Genomic DNA, 27799 nt, shown 5'->3' with positions numbered 1-27799 from the left:
TTCCCCAAATTCATTGTTGTTATCAAAGCCTTGATGTTTTTCCTTGCAAAAGTCTCTGCTGAATTAAACATGGCCCATCAACATCAGCAGAAGTTGTTGTCCGTGCATCAATCAGGCACGTGGAGGAGACGCATCGCAGCGCTCGCAGTCACGGAGTCTTAAGCTTGATTACTGGAAAAGGGAAACTACTTAAACGTACACGTTAAGGGCCTAAATCTAAGTACCTCCGTTGAGGTCACGTCAAGAGTCCGCTTATTTATGAGAATACGTCGCACTGATATTTCCTATCATGAGCGCACAAAATAATGCGGAAAGAGTTTTGTTTCTTCTCGCATTAAATTTCTGTTTTCTCACAGGTTTAATCTAAGTGGGGCTCAATTACAGAAACATTTTGTTTTACCCAAATCTTTCATTAAGCTGGATTGGGCAGAAGTATTAATGCAAATGTTTCAAATTGACAAACAGTCCAAACCCAAAAATATTAAGTTTACTCAGACTACGCTTGGGGAAAAGTCATTATAAATATTTGAAAAGCTGCATTCACTGGCATTTGTGTTCCTAATAACCACAAAGCACAGATGGACAGTGGTAGATTTTACCAGAGGAAAGAAAGAATAGCCGGACATGAGTCACTGTGGTTATCGCCACACACTTTAATTCCAACAGTTGGTAAGAAAAAAAAAATATTACAGCCTATACAAACATTAGGATCTCTGAATCTCTTCTGAGTGCTTAAACTTTGCTATGTTACATTCGACTCAGTGACGACGCTGACATGATGCACCTCAAAGTCCATAATATCACACGCAACTTTTCGTCTGCTGTAATTTAACAGACTCTCAGCCAGGTTGAATTTACACACGATTCCTGGGAAACACACTCGCATACCGTATCCAACTCTTCTCTGATGAAGGCAAAGTGGCACTAGTATGTACACTCAGTTGTCTGGATGTTCATGTGTGTGTGTGTGTGTGTGTGTGTGTGTGTGTGTGTGTGTGTGTAGCTGTCACAATGAACCTGATTGTCAGGTGGTGTTTTACTGCGGGTAGGCCTCAATCACCATGGCATGACCCTAGAAAAGAGTGCAAACAAACGCGTTAAGATCGTAGTTGGTGTCACTAAACAAACGTTTAGCATTGGAAAATAAACTAAAGTGACAGTTTGTGGTTCTCTGCGGTCTCACACCAGTCACCCGGTAAGTTACCTGTCCTCCGGCAGCACAAGCCGCCACCAGGCCGTACTGTCCTCCCTCCTTCTGCAGCCGGTGTGCCACTGTGGTTACCAGCCTGCAGCCGGTGGCCCCGAACGGATGACCCAGAGACAGAGAGCCTCCCCACAGGTTGAACTTCTCCATGGGAGGAGCTCCCACCTACACACAAAACACACAATGCATTTAGGCAGGACTTATATTTACACAAGCATGTGTGAAATCAGAACTGACATGGACCTAACAAGAGAGGTGAATAATTCAAATGTACTTGTTAACTTGCATCAGGACTTCCTTACACATTTATCTCTTGACCCAATTCATTTAATTATTTTGATAAAAAATATGCCAAATATTAATCCTTATTATGTACAATATATTTAAAAAAAAAGACATTTCAGCATCTACTTGTTGTTTGTTGATTTTATAGATATTTTTAGTTAATCTTTTTTATAGCCAGGATAAATCATGACATAGCATGAAATCTTATTTTCAGTTCCTGGCCAATATGGTCCAAAAGAGTTCTGCCACTGTTTGGAGTCAGTAGAAAGAAAACCAGCATTTCCTTACCTTTGATTTACGGCCTAGGTACGTCTGGCCAAACCAATCGGAGTCCAGAGCCTTCATATTTGCCATTATCTGTCCCTGGAAAACACAAATACATCCGCAGGATTACACATTAAACATTGGAGGTAGGGAGGACACAGTCACCCGGCAACGCAGAAGCTCATCCACTTTCTTTCCCCTCGGAAATGAGTGAACTTACTGCGAATGCCTCGTGGAACTCAAAGACGTCGATGTCACTCATGGTCAAGCCGGCCCGTTCCAGGACCTTAGGTGTACCGTATGTGGGCCTGCAAGAGTCAAAAAGGCCACAGAGTCACAGAAGAACAGGTGTGAGAATCCCTTGTTTTGAAGATGAAAAATAAAAAAATAAAATAAAATCAAAACTTCAAATAAGAGTAGTGAGATTACATTTCTCCTCAGGGACTCACCCCAAGAGCAGCTGATCTTTGGGGTCCTGGGACACGTAGACAAAGTCTCTGCCAGGATGAAAACACAATATGATCAGCACATCTAAAAGAGCATCTTCGGGGTGAATTGAGGCAGCTCTAACAAACAGAGAGGATGCAGATACCTGAGGTACGCTTTAGGCTTGTAGCCCATAGCCAAAGCTTTCTCTTCAGACATGACGAGCACAGCCGAGGCCCCGTCGGTCTGAGGACACAAAAACACGCAGCTCGTTTAATGTGGGGTCAGTTTAGGAGTCGTGAGAATGAAGGAAAACAGTTGAATGGGAAATTGCAGGAGATAGTTTGAACGGTACCAGGAAGGAGGAGTTGGCGGCGGTGACTGTGCCGTGAGGTTTAACAAAGGCGGCCTTCAGTCTGCCCATCTGCTCCATGGACGATGGGCGGATGCCGTTGTCCTTGGAAACAATATCACGACCTGATAAAGAGAAAAATACACCGTCCTCATGTAATTCATATACATTTAGAAAAAGCACACTTTTCTATATTATGTATGTTGAATTTGTCTAAGATTAAAGGGGGGGGGGCTCGTCTGTGACTGGCTGCTGGTGCCAACTTGACAACATCTTTATTACCAGATATGTTGGACTGGATTAGCATTGGAGCACTCAAGATGAATGTAAAACATGGCTGCAGTACATTTCTTGCAACTGCAAGAAAACTCAGGCATCTCATACACCACCTCGCTTTGAGCCACACACAACCATTGATGAGATGCGTTTACCTGGCACTTTAAAGGAGATGACGTCCTTCAGCAGACCTGCGTCCTGGGCACTTTTGGCCAGCGTGTGTGATCGCAGAGCGAACTCATCCTGCTCCACTCTGGAGACCCCAAATGCAGCAGCCAGTCGGTCGGCACTGTGGCCCATCGATTCGGCCGTGGAGAACTCTGCCACGGCAGGAAGCTATACACACACATACACACACACAATTAAATGTTACAGGGAGAAGAATCCCACAGTGTGTATCAAAAAGCGAGGCAAAGGAATACATGTATCAAAATCAAAAAGGTGCTAGATCTGAAGCGAATGGAAACCTCTGGGGAGAGATGTGCCATCCGGATGCTGCCAATCAAACTCAGCTTCTGGCCAAGGGTCTTCGCCTTGTTAAGGGACAGCATGGTCTTCCTCATCTTACGGCTATGGCGGATGGGAACATCAGACATGAACTCCACCCCTCCTGCAACAACGGAGTCACACTGGCCTGCAGCAATCAGACCGACAGCTGGAGAGACAAACAAAAGGTCAAACTAAAGGAAAGAAAAACAAAATAAAACATGTACATCCTTGTTTCTGTCCATAACATTCCTGTATGTATCTTACTGCATTGACAAGAACATACATATACGTTTTTTTTCCCTTTGTGGATACATATTTAGGAGTAAGTCCATAACATAACGCACATCTCAGATGGAGGAGACTGGGAGAGTAGATTTCTGTGGCGGACCTACCGGATGTCATTGCCACGTTGGAGGAGATGCAGGCCATGGTGACTGTGTGAGATGGGATCCTGTCAGAGAAGCCTGCACCCAGTGACGCCTGAAATCACAGAAGAAAAAAACATTGAAGAAGATGCACAACCGGACAGAAATGCCCCTTTAAATGATATCAGGACTTAAAGTGATGAAATAAAACACATGCAAGGCCCCAGTAGAGCGCCAGACACCAGACGCACTTTGTTGTGTGATCGTACCTCTCTTGCTACATTGCTGGTTTTGACTTCCTGGATGACTGTTCCATAGATGATGTAGTCCACAGCGTCTTTGGACAAACCCGTCCTCTGCAGCAGACCTCTAGAAAAGCAAAAACCGAACATTTTCAAACCACAGTGGCACTAAAATCAAACCATTTCTCATTTTTAGACAGCAAGAGTCAGAGAATATGAAAAAAACAGGCTTTTAAAAGACAAAATAGTGGAAAAAAGGTACAACCATACACTGTGTTAATAAAAACTAGTGGTGAAGGTAAATACCACAACATTAGGACACACTTACTGCAGAGCTGCCCTGGCCAAGTCATGGGGCATTAGGTCAGCATATCTGTGAATAAACAGAAGAGAAAGCGTTTACCTTCGTGTTGAGATAACTTGTAGTCATTACACTACAGGTTTTCCTTCCTCCTGAAGTTCTGATGGACACAGAGCCCAGCCAGTGAGCTTGGTCAAAAGAAGAAAGCCAAGACGTACGTGGTCCCGGACAGAAGGAAAGGGGTCCGAACTCCTTCCACCAGAACTATGTTCTTCACACCGGGCCGAGCCAGAGTCTTCTTGCTCTTTGTCTGGACTGAAAGGAAAGTAACACAGAATTGAGCAGTGAGACTGATGGATATCGGAAGATCTTTTTATTTTCTGTCCAGGTAAACAAAACAATCAATAAGTGGAGGCTTACAATAATCATACAGTTTTCATTTTTTGAAACAGTTTGATGCCCCAAGACTATAATCCGGACCAGCATGTGAATGTGCGGGATGTCATTAAGTGTTATGACTCACCTTGAGCGTGAAGCTGGGCCGTCGTGCTGAGAGAGCGTGCCCCTGAGACACACAGGAAAACATTGCTCATCCTCAATTACATCATTTAAATTACTTCACTCAAGTGTGGATGGCCCAAACGCCTCAAGCAATTAACAGTATTTAATGAGCAGATAACACTGTTGTTGTAGCATGAGTAGAAAAACTACGGATGTCTGTATTTATGCTGGATGACCAATAAGTGTAGGCAAAAAATCCAAATGACTGTGGATAACTTTACTACTCATACATAGTCTAGATTGTCATTTCAATTTCAATTTTTTGAATTCTATGAGTCGGTTTTCCCATTTGGTACATTTACCTATTTAGTTTTGACATATATTGTCATTTTATTACACAAAACTTACCCAACCGCACCGCCCAGGACGGGCTCACAGAGCCGGCCCGCATCGTGTTCAGCAACATGGAAGCCATTATGTTCTGCGGAGAGAGAAGTTAGTGCAAAGTGTAAAACAGGATGCTGATCAAACTAAAAGCCCCTGGCCCTGTTTAACCCATCCATAACATTGTGTTTTACTGGAATACTTTGTTTTGAAAGTAATAAAAAAAAAACTGGACTGCAAACTACCAGCTAATGCAATATTTACAATATACAGTTTTTAAAAACTAACTTTCATGAAGAGGAGTTATTATAAGACCGTTCTAGCGAGGTGTTCCTAATAATCTGAGAAAGGGGATATACATTTTTAAATACATCTATACTGAAAGGGTGACATCAGCACACTGCGAAGCCTCGCTCAGTAGGCTGAAGGTCACTGCGTCTGGCTGACATCAATGTCTAAAACAGAGAGACTACTGCTATCTTAAATATCAAAGTGATAAATATTTTAAATGGTTTTTGTTATCATTTTCCACCGTATCAATATCTTATTAGATGTGCCTTTGAATAAAATAAAATGAATGTTATGGTACTGCCTGTATTTGATACTTATATATAATTATATAATTGTGGCATAAATATTCAATTAAATACATTTGATATGCTTTATGCTGCAGGATTTAATTTACAATACAAATTCAGACTACACAACATCCCCAGTAGAAGCATATTGACAAACTGCGACATTAAAATGCTGTTAATCCTTTAGTGAAAACACAATGATATCATATTTAACCAACACTGCGAAACGATTCTAATTATACTTCTGTACCTTTACCTCAAATTCGTATTACCATTACTTCATTTTTAATATTCTTAAGACTGTGGCCTCTATTTACTTCTTCAAACCACTGAAGCTTCCCCCTCCAACGCTAAACATACTAAACGGCTTGTTAACGGTTATCCTCCGCTGCGCATTTATCCGCATCACACACCGAAAGCAGAGAATGCCGGCTCATAGACACAAATGGACGCTTTGTTATCTGTGCGACATTAAAACAGTTGACGGTCACCCAGCTCAACACCGGCGACCGGGCTGTGAACCTTCACCCAGATTCCTCTGCTAGCAATGACAGGCGCAAGAAAGTAGGACCACGGGGAGGGGGGGCAAACAGGATCACAACGGTCTGTCTGCGGGCCGTTTACCGTCGATTAGGAAGACGTAACCTTGAGCCCAATCATAACAAATTAAAAAAACACAGTACTGAAACTATCTAAGGTTATAATGAGCAAACGACCATGGTAAAGCCAAGCTAGCAAAGCTACTAGTTAGCCTAACGTTTAACGTCTTCCTTGTGGCTGTGACGCACTACGCTTTTCTTGGGGTGAGGACGCGCACCGTGTTTATTCTTTTTTTCTAGTTTTAATATAACCAAGGAAAGCTCTATTGAAGCGTGACGTTACCTGTACTGGAGTTTTGTCTTTGCCGACACCTACTCACTTGTCACAGGATCGGCCGGCTGCAGCAGCGCTGGACTGCGATTTCAAGGACCCTCCAACGTGTTAGCAGACCGAAATAATGCCTGATGATCAGACGCTACCCGCAAATGAACAGTCACGTGCCTTAGCGTTGTTTAAGAGCTCTATTGATTATACGTCATAATGCCATCGTAACAATCGATGTAGCGTTTCCCAAATGAAAGGGGCAATTTGAGTGCAAACAAAAACAGTTTATGATACGGCAATGCTTCAGCCCCCTTTGAGGTCCTTATCCATTCATCGACACTCAACAGGTCATACTCACTACTATTGTAATCATGTTAACCGATGAGAAACAGGACTTAATTTTTACTGGTCATTGGAGGAAGAACTGCTCAGATGTTTCACTGTACCTACACCACAGGCCCGGTTACAAGTCACACGTTCAAAATATTACTTAACGTACAAAAGTATTAGTATCATTACTATTTGCTAAAACGTGTGCAGGGAGGTGGATTGCAGGTCATGATGCTGACAGGAAAAGGGAACATCCGGGCACATAGAGACAAGAAGATGGGTCTAGTGCACCAGCTTGTGGACCCTGTGGGTATGATCTGCATTTTGGCATTTCTCCATCGCTGTACTCTTCTATGATGTGCTCCTCCAGGAGAAGGGGGGAATTCTACTAGTATTGTTTACTCCAGGTCTTGGTACAAAGTAGGCGAGGACTATTCAATGACCTCAAAGAAGTTTAAATCACATGTTTGATGGTATTATCCCACAGCTGTTTTCCAAACAAAATTGATGAGCAGGAAAAACAAAAACCAGACGAAGTGAATACTACAAACAGCCCAAGACCCATTGACAAAAATATAACGAAGTATAATCAACAAATAGAAAAATAATGTATTATTACGGATTCAAATAATACTTTATTAATCTTATGGAGGACCTTCACAAGCGACCAGGAGGTAAGTCGAGTAATTCATATTTGCACTCTGTAAAAGCCCAACATTTTCTTACCTGCACTTTTACCGTAAACAGAAACCTTCGGAGAGCAGTCATTTAGTTCTCCACTCAATATTTAGAGAATTTACTGGCATTCACGTCCTGATCACTTTATTTATGTTGCATAACCTTCTCTCCTTCCTCCAGTTTTCCTGTAATGAGAGACAATACCTGCACTTGCTTCCCAAACTGAAACCATTTAAATCTGCGAACGTATTGATCCTGAGCTTCCTGTTTATTCAACCAATGACTGTTTTTTTCTTCTATTCCAGTAGAGGAATTTTTATCTTTTTCTGCCCTTACCTTTGACAATCTGATTGAACAATCGTACTTTATTCTCGGTGTACAGAACAAACCCTTCACCCAAAATCAATTTGTAGTGAGGACTTTATACAAATAAAAAGCTTGAACGAGCACACACCATTCCTCCAAGTCCGTCGATCAACAGTTACGTACGTTTCACTTCCAGATGTAGCTTACTAATGATCACTTGAGTTGAAGTAGAATTGATAAATCTGCTGCTTCAAAGTCTATATCTTCTTCTATGGTGTGCATGGGTACAGCTTCTGTCGGACTCCAAGGACTCCAGACCAAAGTTTTACAAATGATCCAGTTTACAAACCACATCTGCTATATCAACTATATATTATTTTTAATGAAGCATCACATTGATTTGGTTATTAAATATTGTGTGTTTATGGATTTAAACGAGCATGTTAAACCATACATCTGGTTTTCATTGTTCTCCTTGAAGTGTTTTAGTTTCATCCTACTCTGTACTCCCTTACATTTTATTAGGAAGTATTATTTATTGTTTGGTCTCAAGGTTCTGCTTTTCAGTACTTGCCTCATTGGTGGCTTTGGCCGTCAAAGACGTGTTCAGCATTTACATCAAAGAAACATTTGTCATTTAAACCCTTACGTGGTTTTGAAAAAGTATATCATTCAAAATTTGTGCATTTATCTAAATTTGTTAATTCATCTCGTGACACTTTGGAGGGACCCTGATCGTTACTTTCAGGACTAAGCTGCTGAATTTAGCCTATAACTCCTTAATGCATCTCTATTTACAATCTAATATCATTTATAACAATCAGTCACAGTAAACCATCCAAATACCTGCATATGTAGTGCTTGTATCTGCACCTTGAATATGATGTACACTATGTACTATACTTGCATATAAGATGTTTACTTACACTTATATTGAGAGTTTGGTGACCTGGCTGTCATTTGTAATTTGTCCCTTGTGGCGGCTGTAAATGTCTCTGATAGCAAACAGATCTGGGATACTGCTTTATTTCATCATTTTCTTTCAATGCAATAACAATGGTCCTGTATCCGGCCTTATCTGCAATAAACCTCACAGCCTCCTGTCTGCCCGTTGTTATGATTCAAGCACCAGGGAAAACAAAAGAGGATAACCTGATTTCCAGAGGTCTCCATGTTTCTATTTAGTAGCAGACCAAGGAGGAGTAAAAGGTGTGGGTGTGTGTGTGTGTGTGTGTGGGAGGGGGGGGGTTGGCATTAGGAGAGGCATCTGATGTGGCTGCATTCTATCGCATTTTGGGATTTTTTCAGGAATTTAAAGAGGACACAACAGCAGCCGGCAAAAAGAGAATCGCAAGAACTGATAAACAAGTTTAGTTTGACATTCAACATAAATTGTATTTCTGTGTTCTTGCTTCTGGACGGAGGCTCATTACATCATCGGGGCCAGCTTGAGGAAGTAGCTTTTTATCTTGTATTCCTTGAACGGCTAATGTCGGTTCAGTCGGGAAAGACGCTAAATTCTCTATAGAAAATGTGTGCAGCAAGATGTTGTACAATGCACTATACTTACATACTCCCAATATTGTTAGTCAGTTAAGTAATACTCTATTTCTTTTGTATTTATTGTGGATGTTCTACTCTTTTTTTGTTACCAATGCTCAAGTGGTCAAATATTTTCGGTTAGGGGATTAACAGAGAAACCGTCTATCTCTCTAATTGAGGCGCAGCAAATACCAATCATCTGCCAATTTCTTTTTTTGATAAATTATTTGGTAACAATAATAAATACCTTCTGACTAAATGCACAACGTGTACATCAAAAAGCAGACATTTTAATAACTGGACAATTACAACGGTTGTTTTAATATCTGATGAAACACAATCCTTCTAATTTGTGCCTTTGCCCCTCTTTCTTGTGCTTTACTTTCAAGACTGTTTTTTTATTCTAGAGGTGTGTAATATAAAGGCATAAACGAATGGCTTGGTGGACATATTACTTAGTGGAATTTCATTTATTATTACTCAAGGCTAAATCAAGCATATCTGAACAAGTGATCTGAGGTACATTGTGAGAACTATTTGTGAGCAACACATCTGTGTGTCTGACTTACAGAGAGAAGGACGTCTCGTGTTACCCTTACAGAGAATGTTAATAGAAAATGTCACTGTCTCAAAGTACAAAATGGCCTTCATACCGAATAGTGTAAGAGGAGGGTTCAGTGTCGATCAGTACCAGAAACCTATTTACTTTATTGGGTGCCTCAGATTTGTCTTTTGTTTCCTTTTTTTCTCAATCAGCTTTAAACAACTAATTCTCTCTTATATCCTAAGAATTGTTATTCTTGCCAATGACAGGCCACGGATGCTCGATGCACGGATGGAGAGGACGGTGCATGAGACCCAGCTGGGGGAACCGGTTCAGTGGTTCCACCTCATACCACAGTAGAGGCTGTAAATACCCATAAACCCCTCTGTGTTCATTTTTTTCTTTTCCTCATATCAGGTTTGATGTGTGATTGTGGTTGACTTTCTGCCCCTTTTTATACAAACCAAAACTTCCCACCACGTTCCTCATTTGGCTGACAGTCTTAGAACCATTTTGTTAGTAAAACTAGTCCCAGTGTGTGATTCAGACTGGAAATAGGGAGCCAGTCTGCGGGAGAGCCACGAGAGCCGGTCGAGTGTCAGTTCTGTCCCCTAAACACAGGGTGGCAGGGTTTCCTTCGGTAACGTCTCAGCTTCGGTCACAGTGGAAGGCACATTCAGCAGGCTCAGCAGCCAACAGGCACATTATCAGCACAGTGTGTGTGTGTGTGTGTGTGTTAGATCTTGGGCCTCCAGCCCTGTATGAACTGTGTGATCTTGGTGACGTGCAGCCGGCTCAGGTGGAAGTCATGTGACAGGATGTCCTCGGTCAGCTGCACCAGGAGGCTGCCGTCGATCCGCTCCCTCTGGAACACGCCCACCGCCGCCTCCGATAGGCCGATGAAGCGCAGGCAGGCCGACACTTCCTCCAACGACAGCACGGACAGGTCGGCGGGAGGCCTCCAGGTGAGGTCGGGAGTCGGGGGCTGCCCTTCGGTGACCCCCGCGGACGTCCCGCCGCCCTCCGCCCCCCTGGAGGAGTCCGCTGTGGGGTTGGCGGCGGCGGCGGTGGGCTCGGGCGAGGGGCAAGGCGACTGGCGGTTGAAGGGGTTCAACGCCCCGAAGGGAGCAAACCGACTCTGCGGAGGCCTCAGACGAGGTCCGGAGGGGGTGAAGGGATCCGCCCACGGCTCAGCCCAGGTCGCCTGCGCCGGGTGAGGATTGGCTGTGTTGTCTGCGGGGACGGCGGAGGCCGGCTCGGGGCTGGCAGGGTGAGGGGCCGGGCAGTCGGCCCAGGAGCACGGGTAGCAGTAGAGGGAGGCGTCTGGAGAGGGCGAGCAGCTGGGACCGGCCACGATAAAGTCACGTTAGCCTCTGGTATCAGTTGGCAGGCATCGTATGCATTATATCATAACATTTAATTTCCTGGTTTGCATTTACTTTATTTATCTTAAACTGTAGGTAAAAACTGGGCACATCTTTGTTGAGAAGCTTGTTTGATATTAGTTATAAACTATTGTATTTCAATGCTAAGCGGATCCTCTTCAAACAGAGTCCTGTTTGGGACATGAGAAAAGTTTCCTTTTGCCACCATAAGACCCCGCGCTAGCTAATCAGAGGCGTTCGATCATGTCACATGACCAAAGAGATTTGCCACAACGCATCCGAAGCCCCAATCGAATAATGGTAGGCGGCAGGTATTGACAAGCAAGACGCAAGTGTGGCTCAAATAGGAGGACATCTCTGGTGGATCTTCTCACCCGAGGGTTGTATTGTAAGCGATACAGTGTGTACAGTATGTTATCCTGGGACCTAACGATAGTAAAAGCATTTTCAATGAGAAAGTCGCTACTTGTTAACTTTCACATCTAATGTCCTGCATTCCAGAGCAACACGGGTGCTAATTGGTGAGGATGGTTACAATAGCTCAATCATACGTGTGATTCCACGTGTAATAATGATTCGCTGTGTGTACAAACATATCACTACCTGTCCTGGAGTCCAGAGGAGTAGAAGGAGAGGTTGGGTCTCGGGGAGGTGGAGGTTTTGGGGAAGCGAGGGGGGACGGGAGGGCTGGGGACCGGACTGGAGATGGACCCTCCTTTAGAGCAGCGAGGGGGAACCGGAGGGGCGATCAAGTAGCGACACTCCTCTCTCACCTACACACACACACACACAGAAAAATGATACGGCAGCAAAAAAGTTAACTCCTAAAACTTGACTTCTCAAGAGGCTTAATGTGAGAGTGTGTGTGTGTGTGTGTGTGTGTGCTGGCTCCTCAGTAAATGTCAAACTAGGTGACCTTTACACCTCAAACAAACTCCCTCACACACAGTGGCAAGCTCTTCACAAACACACACACTACACACACACACACACACACACACACTGTGTCTTGGCATCAGGAGTGCTGTGTGTGACAGGGTATAATCCAGCTGCATTGCAGACCTCAAAACCTACACGCTGCCTTTTCTTTCGAAGAAAAAGTGAATTAAACCAAAGCGTGATGATTTTGCCTCTACGAACGTATAAACACTGAAGATAACTGCATCAAAATGATTGTACTGACTCTGGTCATCTGTGGAGGAACAGAAGAGCCTCCAGTCGAACATGAAAAGCATGGAACAAAATGATGGAAAAAGATGAATAAATGATTTACACAAAGTGATGTATTTTACATGTTCAGGTAATTTCAAATTGAACATTTGTGCCACTTTACTCAGTTCCACATAATTGAAAAATGAAATAAATTACTATCGTTTTTTTAATTTTGAACTGAAGCAACCCTGTCTCCTGCAGATTTTGTTTCCACACAACTTAACTGCATTCTCAAGTACATTTTAAGGTATTTTCCACCTGAAATAGAGTTGCTGTTTTAAACGGTTCAAAAGTACTACTTGATTATGTTTGATGGGAAAAATCGTCATGGCTTTTACTAGGACATTGAAATAAAACAAAACACATTAGTTTTGTTTTAAGGAAACTTTTAACATTTTAACAGATTATTTTACATTTATATAAAGAATCAACAAATTCATTCAAAATGAAAAGAATTGTGGCCCTAAGAAATGCGTTAATTTGGTAAGACCAATCACTCAGTACGGCCACAGAAAGCGTGTTTATTGAAGTCCTGTGTGGCAGCACACAGCACACATGTACTCACCTTCTTGGTGGTATGTACTCATATGTATTCATGGACCGTCAGCACACAGACCCTTTTCCTGGAAGTCAGTGTGTGTTTGTGTGTGAGTGTGGCCGCCGAGGTTTAAAAGCTGTAACGTATGAATAATTCAAACCAGCCATCCTGACTTTTAACAGCCGGATGCCGCCGTGGACGGACGAGAGGGAGAGAGCGAAGGTCGGGAAGACGGACGGGAGGCGAAGGCCCGAAACTCACAGCTTCTGATTTCGGAGGTACGGGCGGCGGGGTGGACACCCTCGTCACCACGGTGCCGAAAGAGCCATCCAGCGACGAGGACGAATGAAAGGAGATGAGGTTCGGCTCCTTCCCCAAGCCCTCCGCGTTCTGATTGGTCCAGAGTTCCTCGTAAGGGATTTCCTCACTGGTCCTCATTTCGGCCTCGGTCCACTCGGGGGTCACATACTCGCGCTCTTCACCTGGTCCCTCCCCCAGCCGCTCCCCGAGAGAGTCCCTGCAGCGCTGCGACAGGCTGTCCGAAACCCCGCCCCCATACCCGCACATGGAGAGGCGCTGCAGTGCCGGCGCCAACGAGTCCTGGCCCGACACGCACATGCGAGAGCGCCGCGGGCTCACGCACTCCTCCGTCATACACTCCAGCTCCGGCCGGGTCTCCCTGACGGCTCGAGAGTAGGCGTCCGGGTCGAACGCGTGCCGCAACAGGAGGCCCTCCAGCGCCGCCGTGTGGGCGGAGGCCTCGGCCACGTTGAACCGGGGCATGCAGCGCAGAAGCAGGAAGTGGGACGGGGAGACTTCCTGTCGGCGGAGCACCATGCAGAGCACCACCGTCTTGCTGACGATGTTGAGCAGCTTGTAGCGGTGGCCCTCCCGGACCGCATGGCGGTCGTAGGGGTTCCGCGGCGGTCTCGAAGGCACGGACACATTGACGGGCAGGCGGACCCTCTCGATGATGCTGCGTACCGTGTGCTCCCCGCCCAGCATGCCTTGCTCCAGTGGGGAGCGCGTGCAAAAGCGACCACGGCAACCAAAGGGAAGGCTGACACTCTGATTCGTGCGATGGTTCATACAGACCAGGCATGGGGTTTTACCTGAGGAGGCGGAGACAAGGGAGGTGGATTAGTCGCGTGTAAGAGAACCTGAGTAGAAGCTAGGGTCACATGATAAATGATAAATCCGATTCCTCCCCCGCTCGGGCACTGAAAATAAGCGTCAGTAAGCACGCAGCCTTACGTACTTCTAGGAGTCTTCCCTAGACGTCTCAAGAGTGCGCTCAGGCCCGTCTTCTCCTTCGAGGGCGTGGCACAGAGAAGCTCCGCCTTCCCCATGAGTGACAGCTCATCTCCAGCCTGCAGAGTGAAGCTGTAGGGCTCGCTGTCCTCACTGAACTCCCCCGACACCACCTGCAGGATTCACATGGACGCGGATGTGTGAACGCGAGCTTGTGTGACAGAAGCTTTACGTTTTAACATGTTCTCCCAAACCTTGACACTAAAAGTGATCGTCTCCATGACGAAAACCCGGTCGGGGAAGACTCCAGCGACTTCCTCCACGCTGGAAAAATACTGGACGGGATCCCTGACGTCTCGGTCTTCATCCAACAACTTGAATTTCCCTGCAGAGAGAACGGAAGTGGGATAAGAGAAAAGGGGGTGAAAGGTGGAGGAGGTGTACAAGGGGAAGCGCAAAGATGGACGGAGGAAGAGGAAGGAAGTTGAAAAAAGGAAGTGGAGGAAAGCAAGAGAGAAGAATAAGGCGAGTGAGCCCGTAGGAAAGGGGGATAATCAAGAAAAGATGGGAAATAAGGAGGAAGGAACGGAGGGCAAGGAAAGAGTAGAGTGGATGGAGACGGAGTCGGGGGGAAAGGGAGGAAAAAGAGCAGTTGAACAGTTGTTTTCCTTCGGTTTCTCTTTTCTCTTCACGACTCCCTGCAGTATTGTTCAAACACATCCTCGGGAGCAACTGTTTGGACAGGGAAGGACACAAAGACACCTCGGTGACCTTTGACCTGGCACCAGCTCTCGGCCCGACCAACAGCCGACGTGGTGGGTCGGCATGGCAACCAATAAAAGGACCCCCATTCTCACCCAGAGCGGAGACCCATCACCATGGAGACACTCATTCCCTCCTCTGTCCGTGAACCCTCCTCAGTCACACATCCATTAACCGTGTTTGTTGTACTCAAACTGTGTTTGGCCTGTGTCCCTTTTTGACGTTGCAGGGAAGCTTTTCAGGAATTCAAATGTTTTTTTTCTCCTTATAAACCGGGTTCATCAGATTGCATCTAACTGCTGTAACCTTTTAAAAGGAGTCTGTTTTCTGTGAGCGCGAAGGAAAGAGACATGAGAATTTCCTCTTTTTTTTCTTCTTTTTTTTTTTGGTCTGAGAGACAGAGCAGAATACCAAACTCCACCATCTTCCACGCCAGCACCTCCCCCCCTAAAAGCTCTCTCCCTCTTTCTCCTCCACCCCTGCACCTTCCCATCCAAACAGAGCCCCCCAGGATAAGGAGCTTGCACAATGCCAGCAAGTGCTACTTTTCAACACAACAAACTCACAAAGTTCTATTCTGGAGAATCTTGGAAGTAAGACGTTTACTGTAACAATGGATTAACGTGTTACTGCTCTCTGATAAAATGTCCTCCAAGAAATCCAAACGGAGTCCCTCCGAGGCTTTTGAATCCGTACACGTTCGGCTTTGGCCAGCGGCTCCACGTTACACGGGTTTCTTTGGCGCCACTCGCCTCCCTGTAACCCATTCATTCATTCACTCTGTCCGCTCCCCTCCAGTGATTCGGGCCTCTCTCGCTGATGGATGGAGGAGGATTCAGAGAGAGAGAGAGAGAGAGAGGATGAGAAGGAGGGGGCATCCTGTTGTCTGTCCTCAAGGGGAAACCTATATTGCTCTCCTCGTAAGCTTATTTAGACTTCCTGCATGAAGTCATCACACAGACGTTAGCTCATCACTGGCGATGGCCTCCGGTTAGACGGCAACTCACCTGTCTTATGTTGAGGGAAGTATGCATGAATTTAAAATGGCTTGGTCGGCTGTATTTGCCTTGGCTACGGAAATGCATTGTTGAAATGGTTCACAAGTGAAAAGTATTTGTTGCCTTCATCCAGAGAACTCGAGAGAACTAAAATCCTGAAACCGAACCCATCCCATCTGGCAGGAATTTGGGCCTGATTGTGAAATTGCTTTGAGGGATTCAAGGATAAAATCTGTGTTGTCTTAGTATCCAGCTTTATGAGGCACACGACTAGAGTTTGAGACATAGAAAAGCCATTGTGTTCAAACTTTTAAGTCCCAGTGAGTACTCAAAACCAATATTTCATATCTCCTCAGATCTACAGCTGACTGAGTCATCTTTTACCACATGACATGTGTGTCATATATACTGTATATGTTCTTCTAAAAAAGGCCATTGGTAAACTGTGACAGGGCGGTTTGTCCCTCAGAGAAAGAGATTTTGAAAGAGTGTTTTTTAAATCTTACTAGATCATCACAGAATCTGCTTTTTCAGTTTCTATTTCAACATATTTGATCCCTTGATATTCAAAGTGTGTTAGAAGTACAATATGTCTACCTCTTGCTCCTCACTGCTGATATTGCCAATACTGCGCTCTCATGCTTCCGATGTCAAATGACGAAACGTCTAAAATGTCAATGATCCCCCCCCCCAAATGTTCTTTCATACTTCCTCAGAGAGAGCCTGCGAGGCGGTGACATCAGCACTCCATCGGCAGAGGAAACAATGAAGAGGAGGCATTAGGATCCGGTTACACGGAGAATAGTGCGACTGGCAGGACGGTCTGAACTGCGGGACCAGTGAGGTCATAGCGACTAGACTCATTCAGCAGGAAGACCACGGGTCAACGGACAGGAGGAGACCGGGATGGGGGTTTTCTCTCCTTTAGTTCACCTCGAGTACCTGTCAGGTTTGTTTAAATCCTCTCCCTCCTAACCGAGGTGGTGATGACTCAAGAAAATTACTAATAATACCCGATGTGGAAGCCTTCTGGGAGGAAGCAACCAGAAGGACACACGAGGCTTAAGAAACCAACCCTGGTGGGCTTTAAAAAAATATGAGGCCGCTTCACTTGTATTGTGTAAATATTTGTTCTTGTTTCTAAGACACATTCTTATGAAGAAATGGTCTTTAGAGCGTGGCGACCAAGCCTCAGATCTCACTTGCTAATATCTAATGCGGCTGTGCCTATTTCCAGTGTTTGTTTGCACAAATTCCACATTTTTCGCCAACTTAAATAGAGCGGCGGGAAAATGTTGGGCTCGTGCCCAAAGTGTTTGTGACATTTGTCTCCCCCTCAGAGGAAATGGACAATTTATGGAAAGATTGATATATTTAGGTTACGGGTTGACATTTTGACTAACTATTGAGGCCTTTTGGGGGGGGACACCTCCAGTCTACCCGCTAGACTGTGGGCTCCCGGTAGAGTCCTTGGCAGCAGTGCCCTGTGTCTTCGCCTCATGTGGAAATGCAGTGTGTGTGTGTGTGTGTGTGTGTGTGTGTGTGTGTGTGTGTGTGTGTGTGTGTGTGTGTGTGTGTGTGAGTGCACAGGCTCACCCTGGTACTGCAGAGGGATGTCTATCTTGGGTCCAATAACGTAGTGTCCCTCCTCTAAGCTGTGGGCGGTCACTGTGGTCCACTGGCGACAGGAGTGTAACAGCACCACATCCTCCTCCGACAGTCCCTCCACACATTCACCTGGAGCGCGCACACACACACAAACACACATACACACGCACACGGAGAGACAGAACATGGGTTAGGCTCTAGCAATACTGTGCCTGCCTGTTTTTTCTATGGTCACACAGAGTATTTCAGCAATGGGAAACTTTAAACCACCTAAACCGCCCACACACATGCATTCAGAGTTCAGAGTGCATAATTACCACTATCAGTGACAGGTCACCACCCTGCAACCTACTCATCAGGATCCCACCATGCAACTGGCAACCCACTATTACGCAGCCCCCACACACACATACACACACACAAGCAGTGTCCAGCTTTCACCACCGTGTAGCACAGTTGCATGGATTTCTGCTGATAGCACAGCGGGACGACGCGATCCCATCACACACACACACACAGATCACATGGATGTACATTTGTACCGAGTGTTTTACTCCAACATGAGAAAGGTTTTGTGCAGGTCAAGTTCAAGGGTCGCCTCACCCATTTATTCCTCGCGGTTATTGAGTCATACATTTGTATTTGTTACAAATGCCCGTGGAGGTGTAACATAGCAGTACAGCCATTTTGCACATTTTGCATGAACATCAAGGTGACTAACATGAACACAAATCTAGAATTCAAAGAAAATGTGGTTTGAAAAGTGTGACACTTTATGATTAACCCTATTTATGCTCCACCATGTCATGAACAGGTAACCAAACACCTGATAGACTTAACTTGACCAAAATTGAACCCCACAGTTCTTCTGAGCCCCCGGAAAGTCTCAAAAACACTGACTGCGAGACCAAATATGCGTCACAGGCCTTGATAAATACGGGTTCAATCTGTTGCCTAACTGCGTGCAGCAAGATTCTGCTGGACGAATTGTGGGACAGCGTTGTGCAATAATAATGGTTATTCACAGGGTTTAAGTCTTCAGATGCATGAAAAGCAAATCATTTTCAATTACTGGAGGTGGCCTAAATCTCTGCTAAAACAGTATGTAGGTTGTTTAAATTCAATCTGATGCACGTGTGCACAAAGCGAGTACCCTTGCCTCTTTAGAAAGTCATGCATCAGGGAAGACATACATGTGTTAAGAAGTGAGTGGTCCAATTCAAAACAGATATTCTAACATAACATAACATAAACGTTTATTTGAATGATCCATAATTCACTCTGTGCATATGATTGATTCATTTAATGGGATGTATTTGAGAAGGAAAGTGGGTCCAAACAGACAGCAATTAAGATGGTTTAATCCTTGCAGGCATTTCTGTCATCGCTTTCTCGCTTTATTTTAGTGTGAGATCATTTTCTCCTTAGTTTGTTTTTGGATTAGAGCACATCTACGAGCACCAAAAAAAGGCTCACTGTAAAACTAGCGACGATGTAACTGACGGTTGTAAATAACTAACCACCATCTTGGCCAGCTGGTTGTGCAATCAAGCCGGCCTCTGTGGGTTAACTACAGTGCAGTTAATAAACACCCACGGGTGCTCTCTCCTCTTCTCTCTCTCTCTCTCTCTATCTCTCGCTCTCTCTACAATGCATGCGCATGAGTAAATAAGGAGCATAATCTTCGGGCACCTGTGGTTTTGGTGCGCGACTATGGTCCACGAAGGCCTTTTTTTCCCCCTTCCTCGTCGCTGCTTGTTGGTATTCACCACATTCACCGACAGATTACATCATTTACATATGAAAAGAATTGAGCAGCACTTCAGCAGCACAACAGACACTTTGTGGCTTTCCAGGCCTAGCTGGACTGGAACAACTTTGGCCATGATGACACCCGTCGACCGCTCCCAGAGTAAAGGCACCGAATGTGGATAGGAGAGGATTGTGTCTGTGGGCTAAACATGCCACAAATGACAGGAAATTCAACAGTAATGTTATTCAAAAGGCCCCTTGGAAAGTCAGTGGGTTGATGTGAAACAGTAAAGTTGGTGTCCAAGAGAGCTTCAGGGCAGCCACATTTAAACTAAATAATAACGGAAATAATTTAGTGTTTCAGAATAAGAGTAACAAATACGCCGACACAGCTGGGGCAGTCAATCAAACTTTAGAATATTCCAAGCTTTCTCTCCTAAAATATATGGGGGCTTTCAAAAAGTATTGTTGAGCTAGATCAATGATGTCCAACAATGTTGCAGATTTTAAACAAAAACGATTGATGAAACTGACTGACTCAGGAACTCAGGAATTAATCCAATTAATAGTCCATTACTGGCTCATAACAGCAGAGTGTCTCTAATCTCTGTCCATTAATTGCAAAGATCATCACAAGCCTCACGTCATAGTATTACTGTGTGAGGTTTATTTCAGGAATTATGGGTGGTGGAGTATCAATTAATTTAAGACTTTACACCATCTAGTAAATGGGACACCATCTATAAGCATAGGTTTCAAAAGGCTTAACACCTATTTGTCACATTTTAATTGGATTAAATTCCAAACAAATTTATTTTTGTGTGTGTGTATCTTTTTTGTATTAATTCGTTTCCAAAAGCTTATTTTATCCTTACAAACAAGGGTACATATTTACTTTTGAAAGTTTTGACCGGAAGTGGTATTTATTTCCTATCAAACTGGACTCGGTCGCTTTTTTCAGTAAATTGCCCCACTTGTTCTTAAATCCCATCGTCGTATACCCGAACAAAGAGAAACACCAAAAAAAAACATGCCCGCCACCACTAAAAAAAAAGTTTAATTTAAGTTTAATTTGGTCTATTTTCCGGACAACTAACGACACCTACTCTTGACTCTTTCCCATCACTGCTCCGCGTCAACCGCCTGCGATCAACGGCGGCGCGCGAGGAGCTAGCGTTAGCCGGCTAACAGTTATCACCAGACGACAACAGCAGAAAAAAGTTTCCCACGGTCGCACCGGAGCTCCACGGCCCCCTCCACCACCACCCACCCACCCCCCGGGGAGGCGAGGTGGGTGGTGGTTGAAGGCTCGTGTCTCTTACCGTGGGCCAGCCGGACCAGAGTGGGCAGACGGAACTTGCTGACGACCGCGTCCAGCGGCAGCGCCAACGGGCTCCAAGTGATCTCCGACAGGCTCGCCGACAGCTTCTCCATCCTCCCGGGGCATCACGCTACCGGAGATAACGCCGCTGCTGAGGAGGAGGGGGAGGAGGTGGAGGAGGAGGAGGAGGAGGGTGAGGATGATGATGACGACGACGACGACGACGGCGAGGAGGTAAAGGAGAGTGATGGTATGGTGGCAAAGAGTTTGGCCATGTTTGAAATGTAGAAAAAGAGAGAGCGCAGTGACAGCAGGAGCGATGGGAGGCAGCCCTCTCTCTCTTTCTCGCTGTCTGTCAGTGAGCACCCCCCCCCCCCCCACACACACACACACGCGCACACACCCAAACACACACACACACACAAACTCCCCCACGGACACCCGCGAGCACTGCTCGGCAGGGTCGCTCGAAGTTTCGCGTGTGATTTTTTTAATGGAGATTGTATGTCAGGCGAAGTTCAACTGAGATTCGATGAATTGGGTTTTTTCTGGGTGTCATATTCTCTGGCAACTGTTCCCCCTCAATTTGACTGCATTCACCCTTTGCTTTATTTGTATAGTTACACAACCTGTAGATTGAGATCGTGTACACAAATCCAACATTGATCTAATAAAATCAGATTATAATCAAATTATTTTCCAACCAGGGATCCCTTCTGAACTTGAGGGGAGACAAGTTGATTTTTCAAGGACAGGAACGAAGAAGAAAAACATTCTTCTGCTGCACCAAATTGTATTAAACATTACTATTTTGGTTCATATTTGCTCATATCTAGTGAAAAACAGGATACGTTCACCTCTTCAGGTCTCTTAAGAATATTGAAATTACTCTTTGACCTACTCAAAACTCACATTTGAAGCTGGGTTTTTCAATCTGTGGTGAGCTAAAAAGCCGTCATTTTCAACACCCCAGTAAGCACCACATCAGTGACTGGATGTTACAGTGCCTGAAAGGACCGTGCAATTCATGCAACCGTGGCATAAACCTGGCACTACAGAAGTAGGAAGTAACCCTGACAGTTCCCTCAGACACACAGGCCAGACATTTATTTAATGATGGAGCATTACAGTGGAACAAATTCACAAATGCCTACACACCGGTCTAGTATCTCATCCCTTGTGTCAAAAGCTATTGACTCATCTCTGTCCCAAGAGGGCAATCCCACGAACACTACTGCACCTACAGCATGATGTCATCAATAGACAGAGTTGTATGGCTTAATACGGAGGGGGTGATTTTATGTTTATTTACGGCACAACACATCCTCTGATTTCGGGATTCTCAACAGCCGAAGGAGATGTAATTGAATAATCATAACGATATAATTCCAACATTCATTAAGACATCTTCTTAAAATCAATTGTGCAGGTGATCATTAAGTATTCACAGCGCTCATATCCAAAAAGTGAAATCAACAGCACAGATTGTGGCGATGTATCAGAAGTGGAATCAGTTTATCCACCTCTGCACTAAACCTCTGGCCCACGGGAGAACTCTGCGCAACTCATTTTTTAGTTGAGTCAAACTGAGAAAATTATTAATTTGCCATTGATTTGAGCACCATACGGCAATTCCGTAGTTTATTCCTTCCGTTAGTTAAAATCTAATCTCAAACTGTGACTCATGGGCCATTAATGGCTCACTCATTCCTCTCACAACAGGATATGACACACACAATTAAAAAGACCCCATTATCTGAACGATGAGCTTCAATAACTGATATGATTCAGTTATTGAATATCCTTTTGCACACATAACATTGGATGTACCATAAACGACAGAGCTGGCATGTAGCTTAATGTTCCCCTTAATTATCGCGGTCATTATTAAACGTGATGGTCGGTCGATGAGGCGACCCCCTTTTTGATTTCATTTTTATATAATAATTTTGCTTTTTTGCTGCATAATTTGATTTCATGTGGCATTACTTTATGGTCACAACCAATGCCTTTAACTATGTTTAAGCAAACAATGAAAAATATTTTTTAGATAGCAACTTTATTTGTTCCATATCAACAACAACAAAAAATCAAATATGAAGCTCGACTTCTGGACAAATGGATGGTCCATATTTCATAGCAGGGGGAGGTGTGGTTGGAAACTCAATGTGCAGGCTCTGCAAAAAATAGAAAGAAATGACATTACTGACTTTTATTAGTATATTACAAAAATCAATTAAAAGAAGCCTCTCCACTTAAGGCCATAGAGAATTCATTCCGCAACAAACAACAAAGTTAGTTAGTCTACTGGTGACATCTAGAGGAAATGTAGCTGTGTAACATCTAAACTTTCATCCTGCCACACGCATATATACATATACACACAAACACACATATTGCCCTACCACAACTTCATAGTATGAATAAACACCATGTTTGGATACTTACTGCCCTTCACAGCCTTTGTGCCTAGAATAGAAAGAAACATCTAATGTTTACTGTCATTCAAATAAACCACGGAGACAACAGGAATTTAAAGTATATTGAAGTTAGCAACAACAACCTTAGTTTAGTTTGATTTATTTATTTATTGGTGATTTGTTGTTGTTCAGATTAAGCCAAACAATACTTGCAAAAAAGGAATGCAAAACCAATTGTTTCTCAATCCAAGGCTGCTGCAATCGCCAACTTTCTGACCAACGGCATTACTCCACATCATGTTTATATTTATCAACAACTATTGAGCCTTTGACCCACCTCCATAGGAGACTTTGTAGTACAGGTATGACATGATGCCAACGCCCACCCACATCTCCTGGTAGGCCTTGGTGTAGTAAGGCCGCATCAGCGTCCACCACTTGGTAAAAGCGCTACCAGCCATCTGCGGGAGAAGCAAACGCGATGTGGTATTCGGGTACAGCAATGACATCAAGTGAAACACGGCCATTCGTACGTCATCCAACAGCGCCAGCTTGCTGATGTGTTGCTTAACTGCATGACTTAAGTTTCGATGTTTAATTAATCTTTAGAGCGTATTCATTTGGCAAAATACGTTATCGTGCACAAATACTGAGGTAGCATTAAGAAACTGATTTATCCATCCGGAAAATGTGGTTCCACATCATAACAGTTCGCTTGGTTGCTATTCTGACCCTCAGCTGTGTGCGGCCTAGCTTAGTGGCTGTGCAGCCAAAGAGAATGGGTAGCTGTTAATGTAAGTTATCAGTGTATTTCCCTCCCCGGTTCTATACGGAGTGTGGGGAAAGGGACGTCGCAGTGTCATTAAGGTCTCCAGTAACTTAACTCAAGGTAACGTGTTATGCTAACGCCGTTGCTAGTGCTAACGGCACCACCTCCAACCCGTTAGCATTGAAGCAATGAAGATGCTAACGTTCTTTCAAAGCGGACACAAAACGAATGGATGATGGTCGATCCGCGGCCATTCTACGTGTCCAGCTAACTATTTCAAATCGACTGTTGTATTAGTCAGGGTGCCGCTGTAAAAGAGGAAATAATGCAAACTAGCAATACACTAGCTTGCTAGCTATACCTGGAAAAGTTACAAGATACAACCACAGTAAGCACGTTGAGAGTATTCAGTTTAAACTGCTGTAGTTTAAGGCAACGACTCCTTCCTGTAATTAGTCAAGTGACTTTGCTAAATTGGTGTATTAGGTCCTCTCTTACCTTTCAGTTTGTCACGCTGCAGTGAGAAGGTCAGGAGAAGCGCTGCTGCTGCTAAACGCCAAAGTCGTGGGGGAAATTCTTCTTCTACTCTACTAAACTGAGTAGGATGTCAGGCGGGTTGTGGTGTGTACCGCCACCCAACGGAGGTACATGAGTACCTCATCTGTGACCTGTACATGTTGCTTCACCTTGAGAGTTTGACCATACATTAGTCATCTTAAAACATAAATTAATTAGAATAACTATAGTTATTACAACTTTTGAAGTATTTCTTTGCAGAAATTATAATTATAATGTTAGGAATTGTGAGTTTGAAGCTAAATTTATTAATTCTCCAGATCTATCCATTACAGAGCAAAGCCAACAGTATGTTTAGAAATACAATCTTATATTATACCCAGTAGTCAGCCATCTGATCATTCAAACTGTACATTAAGTGTGCAATAACTGGTCAATAGGAGTTGCTTTCAACTTGTTAGGTATTGAGTGTTGCACAGTGGCTTCGTGCCTTGACATCAACAATAACTAACTTCTGAAAAACACACACTATAAAAGCCTCCCTTCCATTTTAACACACTGTTATCATGGAATGTTTGACTTGAGCTCCAATTCTACACAGTTTAGAGACTAACCAGTAGAACTATGAAACCATGTGTCTTGATCTGTGGCTCCTGTGTCACTGCCTTAGCAGAGGTGGGAGTTTGAGGTGAGGGTGCAGCTGCTACGTTTCACACAGACTGTTCCGCCAGCTCAGTCGGCTCACCATAGTGAAACAACAAATAAAACACCGGCACATGCTCTCAAGGATAAAGATGGATTTGTGTTACATTGTATCTTCTGGTGAAAGGAAAACACTTCAAATCTATAACTCATGAGGGAACTGAGACTGAGGACATTTATTGCACATGCAACACAGGCTACTAGGGGGTCTTCATTGTAATCAATCTTCAGAGACTACAGCCCTGCTACAGGTATGCAGAAGATTTGTGAGCAGGCCATCTATTTTTGTATATCGAGGTTATGACAGTGTGGCACTTTCCATGCAGCAGTTATTCCTCCTCTTTGAGCTCTTTGTTTGAGTGTTTGCATGTGTATACTTGTATCTGACTGGGTGGTAATGTAAGGGCGTGGAGGTGTTTTCAACGTGACTAATCAGCCAGCGAAACATTGACGCTGCGGTAATTTGCTTTTGCATTCTTGCCCTTTTCGGCATTGTGGATTTCTCTTGAGTGGACGCATTACAATCCCACGTCTGCCAGATCTTCTCGAGGTTTCGCTGCTGTTGCTGGAGGCGTGCGTCATGGCTTCTGGCGGAGCGGAGGAAGACGATGGAGGCATTCCATTGGACATCGACAACGTGCACATGCTCCTCCAAGGTCAGACTCTACTTTGGTCCACGTTGTGACGTGAAGCGCCAAAGTGGTGGTTACATTTCGGAATGTGTTGAGGTACTATTTCAACGTGACTTCCATCCCTCTGATGAAACGTATAAGATGTGCTATAAATGGATAACCCAAGGGAGTTGATAAGAAGTCAAAATTAAAGTGATGAAATGGACAACTGGATTTTTATAGGCAGGTTATGTGTCGGGTTAAAGCCCGTTCAATGATACGTGGTGGAAGTGGAGGTTTCGCAGTGTGTCCTGCAGACACAACGCTTGCATTGACAATTTGCATTTAGCCATTTGTTTGCTGTCTCACATGTGTAAAGATGCATCATAGAAATATTAGACTAAGCTGAAGTTATGAATGTGGTGAAGTGGGTGGATTTGAGTGATTAAAAAATGCTCAGTCTCAGACTGTTTGGGTTCTTAAACAAGCAGCAGACTCACTGAGATGGATTCAAGAGTCTGTTCATACATCTGAAAATGAATTTTTTATTTATTACAGATACAATAGTAAAAACAAGTCTCCACAGTTAACTTATGATCATTCTGGTCTGCAACAAGGAGCAATCTTGCGTAAATAATGACACTCTTCAAGCTAAAAGTGAGCAAATGAGCAATTTCCTTAACTACTTAAATATTTCTTTAAGCTTTCCTTCACTGCTGTTATATCTTGACAAAGGAATTCTTGATGATGTTATATACATTAAAAAGTTTATGTTTTGGCAACTGAAACTTGTGTGTGTGTGTGTGTGTGTGTGTGTCCTAGTGTATATTTGCAGTGTGTGTCGGCCTCAGTACCATGTCTTTCGCTGTCTTGGAAGCCATCCCATCTTGTTGACAGATCAGAGGAAGTTGCGTTGCTTTGGATGAATGTCCAGTGATGTGTGTCATATTAAAGGGAACTAAACAACGCAGTAATGCAATTTACTACTTAATTACCGTGTGCACAAATTCACCATCGCCAGCAAACACAAGCTTCATAATATATGCATATACATTTGTTCTTATTTATGGGTTTCGTTAAATCAAAAATCTAAAAAAGATATCCACTGCAGAACTTTACTGTTTTATAAACCACCTAATTAAAATACATGTGTTTCTGAATGTGTATCCATCACTATTTGTTGGTCTGTTTCCTTGACAGTGGAGCATGAGCAGATTCAGAAACGAACATTCACCAACTGGATAAATGCTCAACTGGCTAAGGTAAGTTAAGGTACTATATGTTTGTGTCTGATGCTTAAAGGATACTTTAATATACATTTTTAAGTAATACATTAACATACATTTTCTTTGCATTTGCTAAAAAATACAAGAAACTTATCGCAAATAATTTTGAGAAAAAAAGAATACTCCATGAAAGCCTCTGGGTGGTTTAAATATCATTATTGCCTGTATGCATGATCTGTCCCTTTTTATTTTCACTTAACGTGATGCTGTGGTAGGGCTGTAGAGGAGATGATGCAGACAGTAGACCTGCTGACTCATTCAGACAGGCAGGTTCTGGTTGGAAAGAGACGTGGAGCTGCTTGCGCGGCCTCGGTATTAATAAATCACGTAATTTGAATCCAGACGCCGCTTCATAAGAGCAGGTCTGTATGACTGGTTCATTCCCTGCCATATGTTACACCAATATGAGCCCACTCACAACACCCAACAGGAGCTGTTCACCCTAAGAGGACCACGCTCAGTGTTGTGACTTGACCCCAAAGCTTTGACCCAGAAACCTTTGGATGGTCCCAGGGTCAGGTTCTACTCTGACCTTTATGTCTTCTCCCTCAACCTCACCGCCAGTACTTAACAGCTTCCATCCGCTGCCTCAGAGAAGCCAAGCGCTTCCTTGTCTTTCTCAAGCTTGGCACAATGACACCTACTCCAAGTGTGTGCAAATACGATGTGAAAACTGGATCACAGTTTTCTCCTGAACTTGCCGACTCCTTATTTTATAACTAGGTGAGAGATTTCAT

The 27799-nt window shown here is 44.0% G+C and overlaps 4 protein-coding genes across 13 annotated transcripts in view; 1 reads left to right on the top strand and 3 right to left on the bottom strand.

Moving 5' to 3' along the window:
* Positions 1 to 629: 629 nt before the first annotated feature.
* hadhb (hydroxyacyl-CoA dehydrogenase trifunctional multienzyme complex subunit beta) lies at positions 630 to 6691 on the bottom strand. Of its 2 annotated transcripts, none has more exons than XM_037449549.2 (16): positions 6550 to 6691; positions 5114 to 5186; positions 4728 to 4769; positions 4423 to 4519; positions 4232 to 4276; positions 3931 to 4030; positions 3689 to 3776; positions 3275 to 3462; positions 2963 to 3143; positions 2535 to 2656; positions 2346 to 2425; positions 2203 to 2250; positions 1974 to 2061; positions 1778 to 1852; positions 1205 to 1369; positions 630 to 1072 (listed from the first exon to the last, which is right to left on the bottom strand). In XM_037449549.2, the coding sequence occupies exons 2-16, from the start codon at positions 5178 to 5180 to the stop codon at positions 1037 to 1039; spliced, it is 1422 nt and encodes a 473-aa protein (XP_037305446.1). In that variant the 5' UTR covers positions 5181 to 5186; positions 6550 to 6691; the 3' UTR covers positions 630 to 1036. The 2 variants fall into 2 exon arrangements, with proteins under 2 accessions (XP_037305446.1, XP_037305447.1); XM_037449550.2 differs by having other exon boundaries at positions 6587 to 6615.
* A 3151-nt stretch (positions 6692 to 9842) lies between these two features.
* Positions 9843 to 21141, bottom strand: gareml (GRB2 associated, regulator of MAPK1-like). The gene is made up of 7 exons (XM_037449546.2): positions 20760 to 21141; positions 17674 to 17814; positions 14572 to 14702; positions 14325 to 14490; positions 13328 to 14178; positions 11920 to 12089; positions 9843 to 11271 (listed from the first exon to the last, which is right to left on the bottom strand). The coding sequence occupies exons 1-7, from the start codon at positions 20869 to 20871 to the stop codon at positions 10668 to 10670; spliced, it is 2175 nt and encodes a 724-aa protein (XP_037305443.2). The 5' UTR covers positions 20872 to 21141; the 3' UTR covers positions 9843 to 10667.
* Positions 21142 to 22798: 1657 nt separating this feature from the next.
* atp5mj (ATP synthase membrane subunit j) lies at positions 22799 to 24595 on the bottom strand. Its single transcript, XM_037449551.2, has 4 exons — positions 24446 to 24595; positions 23516 to 23639; positions 23207 to 23227; positions 22799 to 22935 (listed from the first exon to the last, which is right to left on the bottom strand). The coding sequence occupies exons 2-4, from the start codon at positions 23637 to 23639 to the stop codon at positions 22922 to 22924; spliced, it is 159 nt and encodes a 52-aa protein (XP_037305448.1). The 5' UTR covers positions 24446 to 24595; the 3' UTR covers positions 22799 to 22921.
* Positions 24596 to 25350: 755 nt separating this feature from the next.
* LOC119194988 (nesprin-2-like) overlaps positions 25351 to 27799 on the top strand; it is a 63081-nt gene continuing 60632 nt past the window's right edge. For all 9 annotated transcript variants that reach the window (XM_062559653.1, XM_062559655.1, XM_062559654.1 and 6 more), the window contains exons 1-2: positions 25351 to 25821; positions 26977 to 27038. In XM_062559653.1, coding sequence (XP_062415637.1) covers positions 25746 to 25821; positions 26977 to 27038 — 138 coding nt within the window. In that variant the 5' untranslated portion in view covers positions 25351 to 25745. The remainder of the gene's footprint in view (positions 25822 to 26976; positions 27039 to 27799) is intronic.

Source organism: Pungitius pungitius, chromosome 20, assembly GCF_949316345.1.
Source record: "Pungitius pungitius chromosome 20, fPunPun2.1, whole genome shotgun sequence".
Lineage (NCBI taxonomy): Eukaryota > Metazoa > Chordata > Actinopteri > Perciformes > Gasterosteidae > Pungitius > Pungitius pungitius.
This window is presented reverse-complemented; position numbering and strand designations above follow the sequence as displayed.